Genomic DNA, 14349 nt, shown 5'->3' with positions numbered 1-14349 from the left:
AGAGAAGTGGGGTGAAGATGCCATGCTTTGCAACTGGTGGTTAGAGGGTGGCTTCTGGGCAGGGCAAGGTCAGAGCCACAGGGACAAGTTCAAATTAGAGTCTGCTCATTACTCTCTGTGGGATTTGGGGTGAGATATTAACCCTCCCTGAGCCTCAGTTTCTCCTCTGTAAAATGTGGAGGGACTAGACGGTCCTTGGTGCCCCTTCCAGTTCTAGATCCAGGATCCTATGCCTCTGGATGGGAGTAGGGACAGAGGGAGAGTAAAGGTCACATGGGGCGGTTTGCAGGTGGTTCTGACAGCACGCTCTGGCTCCCCCTTCTTCCTCCTCGCTCCGTGTACTAGAATGTTCCAGCCACGTGAATACGGTACGTGGGGAAACCTCCAGGCCTCTCTTATTCTTTCCATCCCAGAGAGGAAGTGTCTTTTCCAAGGACACATGAAGGATCCCAGGAGAGCGTAAAGGACCACCTGCCTGTCCCAGCTCCCGGCCCAGTTTTTCCTTCGCTGCCTCCAAGGAGACGTCCCGCTACCTTTCCGGCATGTCACTGTGTTCAGATAGCCCACAGAACTTCTCCTCCCCATCCCCCTCCCTTACTCCACCCTTTCTAAGGCCAGCCAGGGAGTCTTCCCGGCTCCCTTCCTCCCTGTCACCCTTTCGGTGGCCAGACGCCCTACCTGAGGCCGGGGCAAGGCGCCGGGGGACAGCTGCTGATCAAACAACTTCTGCATGGACTCCAGGGATGGGAGGGTCTTGTTAACTTCACTGCGGGGAAAGAAACAGAGAAGGTGAACGGGGAGCCCGGGAAGCCCCGCCAGGTGTGCCCGGACAGAGCCATGCCAAGGCTTCTGTTCCAAGTTTCTGCATCCTCTAGGGCAGCAGCTTCCCCCGTCCTGCACTGCATCCGCTCATCCAGCAGCTACCGGGCTTGTCACTAAAGGAAACTTATAGTTAGGGGACCATGGGAGCCAGAGCTAAAAGGAACCTCAGGAAGTACTGGGACTGAGCCCTTCATTCTGTAAAGAAGAAAACAGAGGCCCAAGGAGAAGTGACTTGCCCAAGATCACACGGCTAGCAGAGCTTTGGTTCCACAACTCATTTCCCTGTAATTCCACAATCATTTAATCACGGCACTTCAGGTTCCCTCTGTCTCCCAACTGAACGCAAGCCCTTGAGGGCTGGGACTGTCCCATTCTTGTCTTTGTAGGCCCAGTGTGTGGCAGAGCAGCGAAGCTCCGTGGCAGCTCCACTGAGCAGAGACAAAGCTCAGGATCTTTAGACCTTTCCAACTTGTTTGATCCCTTTGGAACTGGAGATCGGATGGGGAAAGGGCTCCCTGAGGCCGCTACTCCAGCCCCCCCATTTTACAGATAAGGAACACGGGGACCGGATCTTTTACTGGGCAAGAGGCGGGATGCTGGGAAGGCAAGCACAGAAATAAAGACAATTCCCGATCTCAAGAAGCTGGGGGGAGGGGAGAAGGGCTTGCAATTCTACTGGGGAGACTGTAAACAGATAAATAAATGCAAGATGGATAGAGGAGGGAAAGAACACTAGCACCTGGGGAGGCTGGAGAAGGTTGCTCCGGGGAGGCTGCATGAGCAGAGCCCTGCAGGAAGCTCAGGATTCTATGATGCTCCAGAGAGAGCATCACAAGGGAAGCGATTTGGCAAAACTGGCCAGATCCCCCAAATTCTTTTCTTTTTCTTTTTGAGGCAAAGGTAAATGACTGGCCCAGGATCACACAGCTAATAAATGTCCCAAGCCAAATTTAAACTCCAATCCTCCTGATTCCAGGCCAGGGCTCTAGCTTCTGTTACCTCAGCTCCTTTCGATTCTAAGAGGTGACAGGCCCTGGAAGCAAATCTCAGCCCTGGAGGAGCCCCCCTCCCCCCCATCGAAACGGAACCTCTGGTTTTTACAAATGAGAAAAAGGCTGCTCAGACGGGGAAGCTCCCTGTCCTCTGGCTGCTCAATGGTGCTTGACAGGCCTGGCCCTGCATGGCTCCACTCCCTGTGGCCGGCGGCCCCCATGGTCAGGACCCCTGTGGTCAGAGCCCCCCATGGTCGGAGCCCCCACAGGCCATCTTGGCTCTCGGGGGGAGCCCGCAGCCAAGGAGCCTCGAATCAAGACATCAGGACAAGTCCATCTGTGGCCAGGGAAGAAACCTGGAGGAAAATCTCTTGTCCTGGGGCAGAAAATAGGCCCGAGTCTGACGGAGCAGCCCCCGCCCGGGACCCTGGAGCCCTGAGGAAGCGGCCACTGAGACAGAAAGCGGAATGAGGAAGAGCCGCTCCGGGCCGGCTGTAGCCAGGGGAAGAAGCCAGCCACCCATTTTGCTGCTTCCTATTTTAACCAACGATTCGGGTGCCCGGCTCAGTGGTACCTTTGTGCTGAGGGAGCACAAGCGGTGTCACTCTCAGCAGCTCCCACGTTTCCACACCCAGGCAAAGCCCCCGGTGGTGCCCCTTACACCTGTTTCCTTAAAAGATTCTGGAAAATTCCAAGAGAATTCTCCCCAATTCCCCTTTCCAGGCTCGGAGGAAGCCCAAAAGTGACTAAGTCATGCTTCCTTTGTCCCCCCCTCCCCCCCCAGTGAGGATTCTCCATCTTGACAGCTGATGGGATCTGCCTGGGAGTCGCTGAGCAGCCCATGGCGTCCCCGTCAGAGCCGCCGTGTGACCATGATCCCTCGCTCCCGTCGCTCTGTGCTTCTGGATCTCCATGGCGGGATGTCTGCCCTGCCCGGGCTCTGTGCCGGCGGGGACGCTGGCGCTGCCCAGCTCCGAGCAGTGGCCGATCCCGGCCTGACGCTCCTGGAGATGGGACGGCTTTCCAGCTGGATCCACAGTGGTCCCCAGCCAGGGCCGGGGCCAGGGCCGCTGATACTCGCCCAGAGGAGGGGAAGTCACCTTGTCTTGGCCGTCGGCGTCAAAAGGAGCCCCAGAGTCCCCCATTAGGAGCAGCAGCTCTTTCCCTTCACCCCAGAGAAGGCCCGGCAGCCTCCAAGCCGAGAAAACAGTGTGGCAGGGAAGGTTTCTCCCTTCCCCAGGAGGAAATGGCTTCTCCTGGTTCCTGAAGCTTCCTATCACTCTGGGATAAGCTAGAACTCTGCCATCTGGCTCCCAAGGTCCTCCCAACCAGGCCCCATTGTCCCTCCCCAGATTCATTGCCCATTATTTTTTCTCATTACCCATGTTCCACCAGGGCTCCCTAAAATTTCCCCCTTCTCCCAGCTCACGTCTTTGCACAGGCTACCCCCCAAGGGCTCCTGGAGGGAGGGGTGCTCCTGGGTCAGCCTGGCAGCCCCTAGTGGGTGGCTGCTCCATCCTGCTGACTTCTTGGCAGCTCCTCCCCTGTCAGTCCTCCCCCTTGCCTCCCCCAAACCGCTGCTTTTTGCCTGTTCCCTCAGCTCTCCTGGTTCTGCCCTCGGGCTAATTTCTCTTCCGTGTGACAGCCCCACAGGGGCTCAAGGACAGCTCCCGTGTCTCAGTCTGGCAAAGCTGTGGGCTGCCTCCTTGCTCCTTCCGGCTGATCTGTGCTTTAGGGCCCCTTGGGTCCTCAGCAGCAAGACCCGGTGTGGTCTGTCAGTGCCCTTCTGAGAATGGGGCAGAACCAATATTCCAGGGCTGGTTTGACCCACACAGAGAACCGGAATAGCCTCATGTGCCAAGCTCCGTGCTAGGTGCCTTTAGGACCTGAAATTCTATTAGGAGAAAACAGCAGAAGCAGAGTGGGGCGGATGACTTCATGCAGCTCTGTCTCACTCAGATCCAATTCATGGGGCAGCTAGGTGGTGCAGTGGTTAGAGCACTAGCTGACCTCAGACACTTAACACTTCCTGGCAGTGACCTTGGGCAAGTCACTTAACCCCAATTGCCTCAGAAAAAAAAAAAAAAAAAAAAAAGGAAACAAAATCCAATTCATGAGCAAGTCAGGATGTCAGCCTCATGTCATTGGTTGTCTTGGAGAAGAAAAGATGAACAGCAACAAGAACATATAATCAATGTAATTTTGAGATTTGGGGGGAGAGAACTGGGGGAGATCAGGAAAGGTGCCACGCAGGTAAAGGCTGGCACAAATTGAGCCTTGAAGGAAGCTAGGGAATTCTACGGGGCAGAGCATTCCCAGAATGTGTAAAGATGAGGAGAAGGAAAGAAGGAAACACCTACTATGTGCCAGGCATGATGCTAAGTGCTTTATGAGTATTTCATTTAGTTTGCACGGCAACCTTGACTGCTGTCATTATCCCCATTTAACATCTGAGGGAGCTGAGGCAGAGAGAGGTACATGATTTGTCCAAGGTCACTAGAAGACAAAATGTCAAGTAGGGGAACAAGTGAGCTACTTTATCTGGAAGCATAGAATGAATGAGATAAATAAGGTGAAATCCCTCTAGAAAGATGCACTAGAATTAGACTGTAAAGAGCTTTCAATGCCGATAATATACTTTTTTTTTAATAGGGACAAGAGGGATCCTGGAACTTAGTGAGCAAGGGAAGCAGTTAGACTCGTGCCTTTGGCAGCCATGAGGAAGCTAGACTGGAGAGAGGAGACACCTCAGATGAGGAACCCAAATGGGAGGCTCCTGGCAAAATCCTAGCCAGAGTCGATAAAGACCTGAGGGAGAGTGCTGGAGTGGAAATTAGGAAACAGCCAAAGGAACTGTGGCTCCGATGTGAGCTAGTTCCGGCGTTTATTTCTGTTCATTTAGTTAGGTCTCACAATGGACTCAGGGTCAGGAAAAACCAGCTAAACTCCATCCAGACCCTTACTAACCATGTGATCCTAGCAGGTCACAGACTAAGTCTGTCTTAGTTTCCTCTTCTGTAAAATTAGAATAACAATAATAGCATCTCCTCAGCGTAATGATACCACCCCCAGAGCAAAGCACTCAGCAAACCCCAAAGCACTACAGAAATGCTACTTATCATCCTGATGCTGATGCTGCTGAGCTCCTTCTTTGGCTGCTGTATCTTACCACTGGCTCCCACTGAAATCTGCAGTCCTTAAAACCTTCACATGAACCATTATTGTTCAGTTTCTGCCTGAGTAATTGATTTTTTGAGCCCAATTGCGCTACTTGACATTTATCCTCATAAAATTTCATTGCATTGGACTGGGCTCACGTTCTTAGCCTTGGCTCCCAATTTCGTTACCCAACATTTTATATCCTTTCTAGATTCATGTAACCCACAAATTTGCTAAGCCGGATATGCCCACTTGCAGACCTCCCTTTTGGCTCCCTCGCTCTGGTTCCACCTAACTTTGCTATCATCCAGCTTGCATCTTGCCCTCATCAGAAGAACAGGAAAGATGTTATTAGATACAATACTGAAATCCCATCTATCCTGGGAGCATCCATTGGGTCAGTCACACTTATGATCTGTTAGAAAAGGAAATGAGGTCAGACTCTCAGCACCTCTTGTTATCAGAGCCATGACTGCTCTTAGTGATCCCCATTGCCCTTTCTCCAGGGAATTTCCTCCAAAATTGTGTCTGGTTGTGAAGCAAAGCCTCCAATTCTCCTTTCCAAAAGCATTCGCAAATGAAGCTGGAATATTTATACTCTTAACTTCCCCTGCTAGTGGATTTTCTCATATGGTTGCAGACATGGGAGGAAGTTTCCAATAAGTGCATCTGTCATTATTATTCATAATAATAACTGTTTCCAAGATGTGCACTTGCCACTCAGGATGGTATTTTCAAGAAGTTTAGCATCTCTTTTCATAGAAGATCAAAGCATTTTATGGCTCTTTGATATGCCGAGGAAGCGAGATAACAGTTCAGAGATACGGAAATGGGATGCCAGAGAGGTTGAGCTCTCCAAAAGAATTGGAATCCACATTATTGTTATCCTTGGGCTTCCTTTTATCCACAAATCCAGCCACTCTCTTCCCCGTGCCAGTGAAGTGGTACAAGAGTGCTGGCTTTGAATCAGAAAGAGCTGAGTTCAAATCCAGACTCAGACATTTACTAGCTGGGTGAGCTGGGTGATCCAGAACAAGTCACCTAAGCTCTGTCTGCCTTGGTCTCCTTCTCTGTAAAATGGGGATAACACACTTGAGCTCTGTCTGCCTTGGTCTCCTTCTCTGTAAAATGGGGATAACACACTTGAGCTCTGTCTGCCTTGGTCTCCTTCTCTGTAAAATGGGGATAACACTAGCCCTACCTCCCATGATTTTTGTAAGATCAGATAAGATAATATGTGTAAAGTGTATAGTTTATGCTTAGTAAAGCTTCTTCCTTCCTTCTTCCCCTGCAGACCTGACTGGATATAAATAAAATAAACTTTCCATCTCAAATCTGGTCTCTGTGGTGTGTGTCCCTGAAGCAGTGTCTAGCACCAGACATTCTTTTTTTTTCCCCTAAGAATAATATTTATTACTGAAATAGCTGGAAGCCAGGACTGTCAGAATTCAGTCAGAGCTGTCAATATTAAGTGGCTCTGGGAGGCTGTTAACAAGACAAGGGAGGATGGGAGCAGAATGTGAAGTGGGCTCTGGAAATGAGAGGCGTTGTCAGGCAGAGAGCTCTGAGAGGCTCCAAGTTTAGAGCCGGAGAAGATTGAGCACCTGTCTCACCCTAGTCAAACTGAATCTTTGTTCAGATGGAGAAACTGAGTCATGGGAGCAGACGTCGACGTCATGCATCCTGTGAAAGAAAGAGGCAGAGACTAGACCCCGGAAGCTGGGATCCCTGACCACTAGGCTCCACCAAGGGGGCACAAAGAGACAATATTATCAATTAAAAGGACACTTGACAAGGTTGTGAATCCAGTGGTAATTTTATGTAGAAGTCTAAAGTTTGGTTCCCAGCTCTGCTACTTTTGAATCATATAATTTCAGGCAACTCACTTTCCCTTTCCGGGCCTGTTTTCTTCCCTGTAAAATGAAGGGGATGGACAAGATGGCCCCAAGGTCCCTTTCAGCTCCCCAGCTAATGACACTCGCAACCCACTTCCCCTCGCCGGGTCTGTTTCCTCATCTGTCAGAGGAGTGCATTGGACTAGATGGCCTTCCTGCTCCAAAGCTATGGCCCTGGAGGCTGAATGATGCTGAATGCTCTGGATCTGGGGACAATAGCCCTGGCCTTGAATCCCAGCATGGCACCGACCAGTGAGGAAACCAAACTGCAGAGATCCCAAAAGATGAGAAATTGCTTTGGAAATTATAGAGCAACATCTTTAGGAAAGGTTTAGTATCAACAAACTGACTCACTGGCACTTATTAGACACCAGCTGTATGCCAGATGCCCCCAGAATGCCAAGATAAATATGAAAATCTTTGTGAAGACGTGAGGCGGAGGAGGAAGAGGAAGAGAGAAAAAGAAGAAGAGGACAATAATTCCCTTAAGGTTTATGAAAAACCTTCCTCATGACAACCCTGTAATATAGGGAGGGCGGGAGCGATTGTCCCAAGAATGCCAAGATAAAAATGAATCTTTGCCCTCAAGATATGAGGAGGAAGAAGAGGAGGAGGAAAAAGAAAGAGGAGGAGGAAGAGGAAGGGTAAGAGGAGGAGCAAGACAGCAATTCACACTTCTATAGTATTTTAAGGTTTAAAACAAAACCCATTTTACAGATGAAGAACAAGAGGCACTGGAAACATAGTATTGTAGATAAGATTCTGACTTGGGGACAAGTTGGACTCATTGAGGTCCCTTTCAGCACTGAGATTCTGTGATTCTTTGACTTACCCAAGGTCATTCAAATGACAATACTTGGGTCCAGGCTTAGCTCTCTCTCCTCTACACTGTGCTATAAGAATGTAGGCCCAAAATTTAGGGCTCAAACGCACCCTGGAGGCCAATCCCATCATTTTACAGATGAGGAAACTGAGGCCCAAAAGATTAAGTGGCTTATCCTGGGCCACACATGTAATAAGGTTGCACTGTTATAATTATATTATTATTAGTGACGCTTGTCTCTAATAAGCAATGTTTATAATTTGATGTTTCGAATGAACGGTTAAATTGGTTAAAACTTTCTCTCTTTGGTCTTGCAGGGAAAAGAAGACCCATTTTTCTCTTGAATTCTACATTTTTAAATGGTTATTGGTCCATGACTTCTTTTGCACCTGAAGTGCTTGTGGAAAGAGAAAAATTGAGAAGCCCTGCCTGTGGTCTGGTCCTTGAAAGGCAGCATGTTGTAGACATGGCACTGAGTGTGCAGAGAGGAAGTGTGGATTCGAATCCTACCTCAGACATTTACTAGCTATGGGAATGAGGCCTCTCTCTGGGCCTCAGTTTCCTCATCTGTAAAATGGGAGGGGTTAGACTTGATGACCTCTACGGTCCCTTCCAGCAAGCCTAAGGAGAGGCAGGAAATGGCACCTGGAGAGATCCCCGGTTCAGGAGAGCCACTCTCCAGGGAGTAAATGAAATGTGCAGGTTTTCCATTTTTAACCCTTTACCATTTTAACCATTCCCAAGGGAAGAGCTGTCCCAAGAGGATGGGAAAGGGTCACCCTGAAATCGGAGATCTATCTGATCAGTAAATCGGAGACCCTCCCGTCAATGAGTGATCAGTCGATGGGATCCCAATGCCTCCATCTGGCAGCCTGTGGCCAGAAACAATGGGACCACTTGGCAAAGCTGCCACTATGCCAAGGTATTTGGGGAAATGCACATGGAAGGAATTAAAATTCATCCTCTGTGACGCACAACTCGGCACATAAACACAAGCTTCATCTGGCACCGCGGTCACGCCGGGATGGCGAGTCTTAAAGGGAGACCAACAGCAGGAAGATGCTTTCTAGTATACAGGAGTGCACTGGAACGTCTTCAAGGCACAGGATTTTTGTTTGGGGAAACCAAGACCCCAAAGGGAAAAATCTCAAATGAAGCAAATGAGACAACATGGGGAAAGGCAGTAGCGCAGAGCCTGGCACAGGGAAGGCACTCGATCAATGTTTATTCTCCTCCCCACCTCCCCTACACTCCTCCTGAAACCTTCCGAGAGACAGGTTGGATATATCACCTCCCCCGCTCAAGAGCCTCCGGTGGGTCCCTAGGGCCTCTGGGAAAAATTACGAAATCCTCCCCTTGGCATTTAAAACTCTTCCGTCTGGCTCCTGCCAACCTGCCCAGGATTAATACACATTACTCCCCTCACTTTTCCTGCCCTATTTGCTTTTCCCGCAGGCATTCTGGCTGATGGGAAAGGAAAGCAAATATTTAACTAGGGAGAAAAGTGTCAGGAGAGAAAAGCAAATCTTTCCCAGCCTCCTGCCTTAGAGCTCCCTTCAGATTCTGGGGTCCTCCCCTATCCCCACCCTCCACTTTTCAGTTTCTTTTATGTTTTGCATTCTCCCCATTAGATCATAAGCTCCGCAAGGGAAGGAACTGTGTTTTGCTCTTCTTTGATCTCCAAGGCTTAACCCAATGCTTGATACACAGCAGGCGCTTAATAAATGATCGTTGGCTTACTGGCTGCTCCAGTGTCTTGGAATTCTTCATTTCCTTCAAGATTCATCTCAGGCATTAAGCCCTACAGGAAATCTTTTCTGGTTCCCCTAAATCAGGGGGTGGGATTGGTTCCAAACCTGGGGCTGGTAAACTTAAAAAAATTAATAATTGTATTTCATTATAATTGGCTTCCTTTGCAATAGAACCTATTTGATAACAAGCACAAAGTAAAACAAATGGGAACCACATCCTGAGGAGTTTGGTAAAAGATAAATTTGGCAAAGGTCAAAGGGAGAAAACCCTATGGAGTGGAGTGGAAATTATACCAATCGTAAAGACTAGGTCTAGATGTTTAAATATCCATAACACTGTCCAAGGCACCCACACCCTCTGTCTCAGTGAACCCACCACTGGATATATCTACTCAAAAAGAGAAAAGAGGAAGGGAGAGAGGAAAGGAGAAAGGGGAGGGGAAGAGAGATGAGAAAGGGAGGGGAGGGGAGGAAGAGAGGAAGGAGAAAGAAAGGCGAGGAAAGCCTAGCATACACTAAGACATTTATAGCTGCATCATCATAGCCAGCAGAGAACTGGCAGGAACTTAAACAACCCCTAGACTACACTCTCATTTTGCACATGAAGAAAGAAACCCAGAAAGGGGAAGGGACTTAAGAAAGTTCAAATGGCAAGTGCAGAGACAAGATCACCCAAAGAAAAGTGTGAAAGCACTTTCCTATCTATTACGTCACTTGATTACGTTCGGATGACCCTTAAAACACCCTGTGGCAGTGAAAATATGATGATTCTCATTTTATAGCAGGCATCAGGGAGGGTGAGTGACTCACTCAGCATCACAGGTAGGATGTGGCAGAGACTAGACTAACCACCAGGGTTTCTTAACTCCCAAACTCGTTGTTGTTAAGTCCTTTGATAAGGTCTAAGTTTAGTTTTGTGCCCAAGTGATTCCATAGGACCTGAAGCTGGAAGAGGCCTTAGGGATAACCTGACCCGACTCACATTTTACCCATGAAGAAATGAAAGTCCAGGAATTAGGGGACTTGCCAAAGACATTAGAGGTGGTGAATAAGTCTTAAATCAAGGGCCTCTGACTCCAGATCTAATCTTGTTCTAAACAAGCATATGCACATACACACATGTCTCCTCAAAAGAAGTAGTCAAATGATATAAAAACAAACTATAAATGATGAAAACACGTTCCATATCCCCAACAACGAGACAAGTGAAAATTAAAATTATTCTGAAATTTCATCTTAAACCATGCAAATTAGCAAAGACCCCAAAATATGAGCAGCATCAATGCTGAAGGAGTTGCAGGGAGGGTTAGAAGGATAACATTCAACCACTTTGTTGGGGGCAATGGATTGGCTCAGTTGTTCTGGATTTTGAGTTTAAATTATCCAGGAAGAGGGGCTGGGTAGGTCGTCTGCACCCTTCAACTCAGTGAGCCCACCACTGGACACATCTTCCAAAGAAGTTGAAGAAAGAAAGAAAGGTCTAATACACACTAAAATAGTCATAGCAGCATCTTTGTGGTAGCAAAGACTGGGATTGGTAGATGTCCATTAACTGGGAAATAGCTGGAAAAATCTTTGGTATACTTTTGAATGGAATATTGTTGATCAGTAAAAATGGCAAATAGGAAGGATTTGGAAAAGTTTCATAAATGAATGGAAAGTAAAATTAAGAGAACTCAATGAACACTGTATTTAACAGCTATCATGTAAGTGGAAAGATCACAATTGAATACTAAACACAATTGGGAAAAAAATCAATAAAGATCCCAGAGAAAACACAAGGAAACATTCTCTTTTTATGACAGACTTACTAGGACAGAATGTTAATATTTTAGTGTCAGATATGGTCAAGAATATGAAATATTTTTGCTCCTTGTGGCTCTGTCATAAGAAAGAGTTCAATCTGTGGGAAGGATCTTCCTATCCCTCAAATGACTGTGATACATCAAAAAATATATATTAAAAATAATGTAGTTACTTTGGAATGTCCTTTGGAAAGTCTCCGTAACTGGCTACTAGTGATATTCTATTGAGACTAATAGAATAAAAGAATATCCTGGTAATAACTGTTCGTGATGGTAGTAACAAATAAAAGTGGTAATCATAATAGTAGTTGTGTATGGTAGTGATGAGCAATGGCATCGATAACAGTACCACTGGTAAGAACGATAGCAATACTTATGGTGGGAGTGGGAGTGGTGATGGTAGTAAGAAGAGTTATAGTATTAATAAGAGTCACGGTGTAAATAACTGTATCAGTGATAACAGTAATGTTAGCAGTGGTAGTGATAAAAGTAGTAACGATCATAGCACAGATGATAAATATGGTGATGTTCGTCCAGGTAGCTTCTTCAAGAAGCTGTCCAAGCATGTATACGTATATTGTATTTAATTTATACTTTAACATATTTAACATGTATTGGTTAACCTGCCATCTGGGGTAGGGGGTGGGGGGAAGGAGAGGAAAAACTGGAACAAAAGATTTGGTAATTATCAATGATGTAAAATTACCCATGAATATATCTTGTAAATAAAAAGCTATTAAAAAAAAAAGAAGAAGAAGCTGTCCAAGAACATGCCTTGATCATTGTATAATGATAGTGGCAAGTATACTGATGGTGGTCGCAATGGTTACCACGGAAATGGAGGTATGGTAATAGAAGGAACGATGGTAGCCATGAGCTGTGAGGCTCCTCTCAGCTCTGTATCTTTGATACCAATAGTAGTACTAATAGTTCTTGCTGAGTTTGTGATGATAGTAATGGTAGCCACAGTGATGGCAGTGCGATAATGACGGCAGCAGTGATACTGGTTCTGGCAGTCTGGTAATAGCAATATGGGATTATCTGTCCCTCACTAATGGAGGGACCGGCAACATTTTAATCACACTTTTTCTAGGCCTACCTGTAGAGCTCTTTGCAGAGAACCATAATTAGCTTCTTGAAGTTGGGGAGATTATTGGAGCCTGTCTTCATAAATTCAGAATCCAGGGCAATCTGAGTACTCAGGTATTCTTGGATGGCTTTCAGATGCTCTTCGGGAAGCCTAGGAGATGACAATGGTAGGGATTAATTCACAGCTCCTACCCAACCATAAAGAACAGTCACTGATTTGCATCCCCAGGTGAGAGAAACATGACAATTGTTTGGCTGGAAGGATAAATGGATGGGGGAATGCTCGGTTCACTGACATGTGAATGCCCCCTCTGCCGATAGCCCTTGGAATGGTTTGTCTGGGAGGGAGAGCTAGTGACGGATGGGAGATCAAAGGAAATAAAATGGTGGCTTCTTAACCTCAGAATTTAGCACTCTGCCTAGAAAATAGTAAGCACTTAATAAGTGCTCTTGATTTGACTTAATAATCCCAACAGTGGGGAAGGCTGTTCAGCTGAATCACCAGGGTGGGGGAAGAAACAGATACAGTTACTACACAAGGTGGGTAAGGCGGCATTTCTGCCTGTTTTAGCAGAAGCCTAGGCTGGGGATGAGGGTACTTATTCCAGAACATTCTCTATTGATGACAGAGCCCTGATCGAATACACTCAGGCTTTGATATCATTCCTGCTCGCTCCACATCTGACTCCGTGGCTCCAGTTCTCTGCAATTATTCTTCTCGATCACCCTTGGACAAACCCTAGCCTCAGCCTCAGTTTCTCCCAGATGCGTCTACTTGGATGAGTCTGGGCCACAGAAAAGCATTGGCCTGGTACATATACTACTAGCTATGTGCTCAAGCCTGTGGTCGCCAGCGCCACAGCTCTGCCTCTCGGATCCATGATACCCCACTTTTCTTTATATCCCCAGAATTTAACATAGTTCCTGGCACATAGTAGGGACCTTAATAAGTACTGGCTGATTGACTTAAATGCGTCATTAGCCAGATGATGTGATGGTGGACTTTCAGTCTGGTTATCATACATTAACGGTGCTATTGTGAAATGATGGGGGAAATGATTTCATGTCTGTGTAGGGGGGGGAATAATTCATAGAGGGATCATTGGGTCATTATTAGGCTTCTTTGTTAACCATACTTGGGTGGTCACGTTTTTACTCAGCCACCTTAGAGCACTTTCCACTGTATTGTTTTGAACTTAGGGATAAGCTACTTTACCGCGGCTTATTCCGCGTGTTTGTGCCGTACCCATTATCAGTGTACAAGATCATCAAAAGCAGAAGGTGTGGCCCTTTCCCCTTTGGGTGCTAAGCAAGTGGGTACTCCCCACACACAAACCCAGGCTGGCTGCAGAAAAGACAACTTGGACAGTCAAACAAGTGGGCAGTTGAATAGTTACCCGCTGGGTAATTATGACAACAGCCAGCATTTACAGGGCACTTTAAAGTTTGCAAAGCTCTTTATGTATGTTATCTCATTTATTTCTCTTATTTATGGGAGATAGAAGTTATTACTGCTCCATTTTTCAGCTGAGAAAACTAAAGCTGAGGGAGACTTGCCCAGCATCACACAAATAAGGAAGATCCGAAGCAGGATTTGAACTCGGGTTTTCTGGAATCCAAGAATGTGCCATCCCGCTGCCCAAAAGAGGAATCAGCACAGCCTAAGATGTGATGGCGATGGTGGCCACTCTCGGGGCACGTAAAGGGAGACACGGGGGGGCTGGCGATTCTGAGATGGCCCATTCTATTCCGGGGGGGAATAATCCAAGAGAAAGAGGAATGAGGCAGGATCCAAAGCCCTCAGACTGTCATGGGCTAGTGACCTCTGACAACAGGAAGGACAACAGGGGGAATGGTCAGCGCAGAAGCATAGGGGCGCTGGCTAAACCGTGGGGTCCCGCCAGTGGCTGACGAGTATTTCCTCAAGCCTTTTCTGTGTACCAAGTGGCAGATGCATCCTGTGGTGGACAGCTCCTCCCCTTAGGGCCACTGAGATAACAGAAACCCCTGGGC

The 14349-nt window shown here is 47.2% G+C and overlaps 1 protein-coding gene across 3 annotated transcripts in view; it reads right to left on the bottom strand.

Annotated features, from left to right (window-relative positions):
- INPP5D (inositol polyphosphate-5-phosphatase D) overlaps positions 1-14349 on the bottom strand; it is a 122914-nt gene that overhangs the window by 52031 nt on the left and 56534 nt on the right. For all 3 annotated transcript variants that reach the window (XM_031968177.1, XM_031968175.1, XM_031968176.1), the window contains exons 7-8: positions 12347-12487; positions 679-766 (exon numbers count right to left, since the gene is read on the bottom strand). In XM_031968177.1, coding sequence (XP_031824037.1) covers positions 679-766; positions 12347-12487 — 229 coding nt within the window. The remainder of the gene's footprint in view (positions 1-678; positions 767-12346; positions 12488-14349) is intronic.

This window comes from Sarcophilus harrisii, chromosome 4 (assembly GCF_902635505.1).
Source record: "Sarcophilus harrisii chromosome 4, mSarHar1.11, whole genome shotgun sequence".
NCBI lineage: Eukaryota > Metazoa > Chordata > Mammalia > Dasyuromorphia > Dasyuridae > Sarcophilus > Sarcophilus harrisii.
The sequence above is the reverse complement of the archived record's forward strand: the minus strand, read 5'-3'. Positions and strand labels throughout refer to the sequence as shown.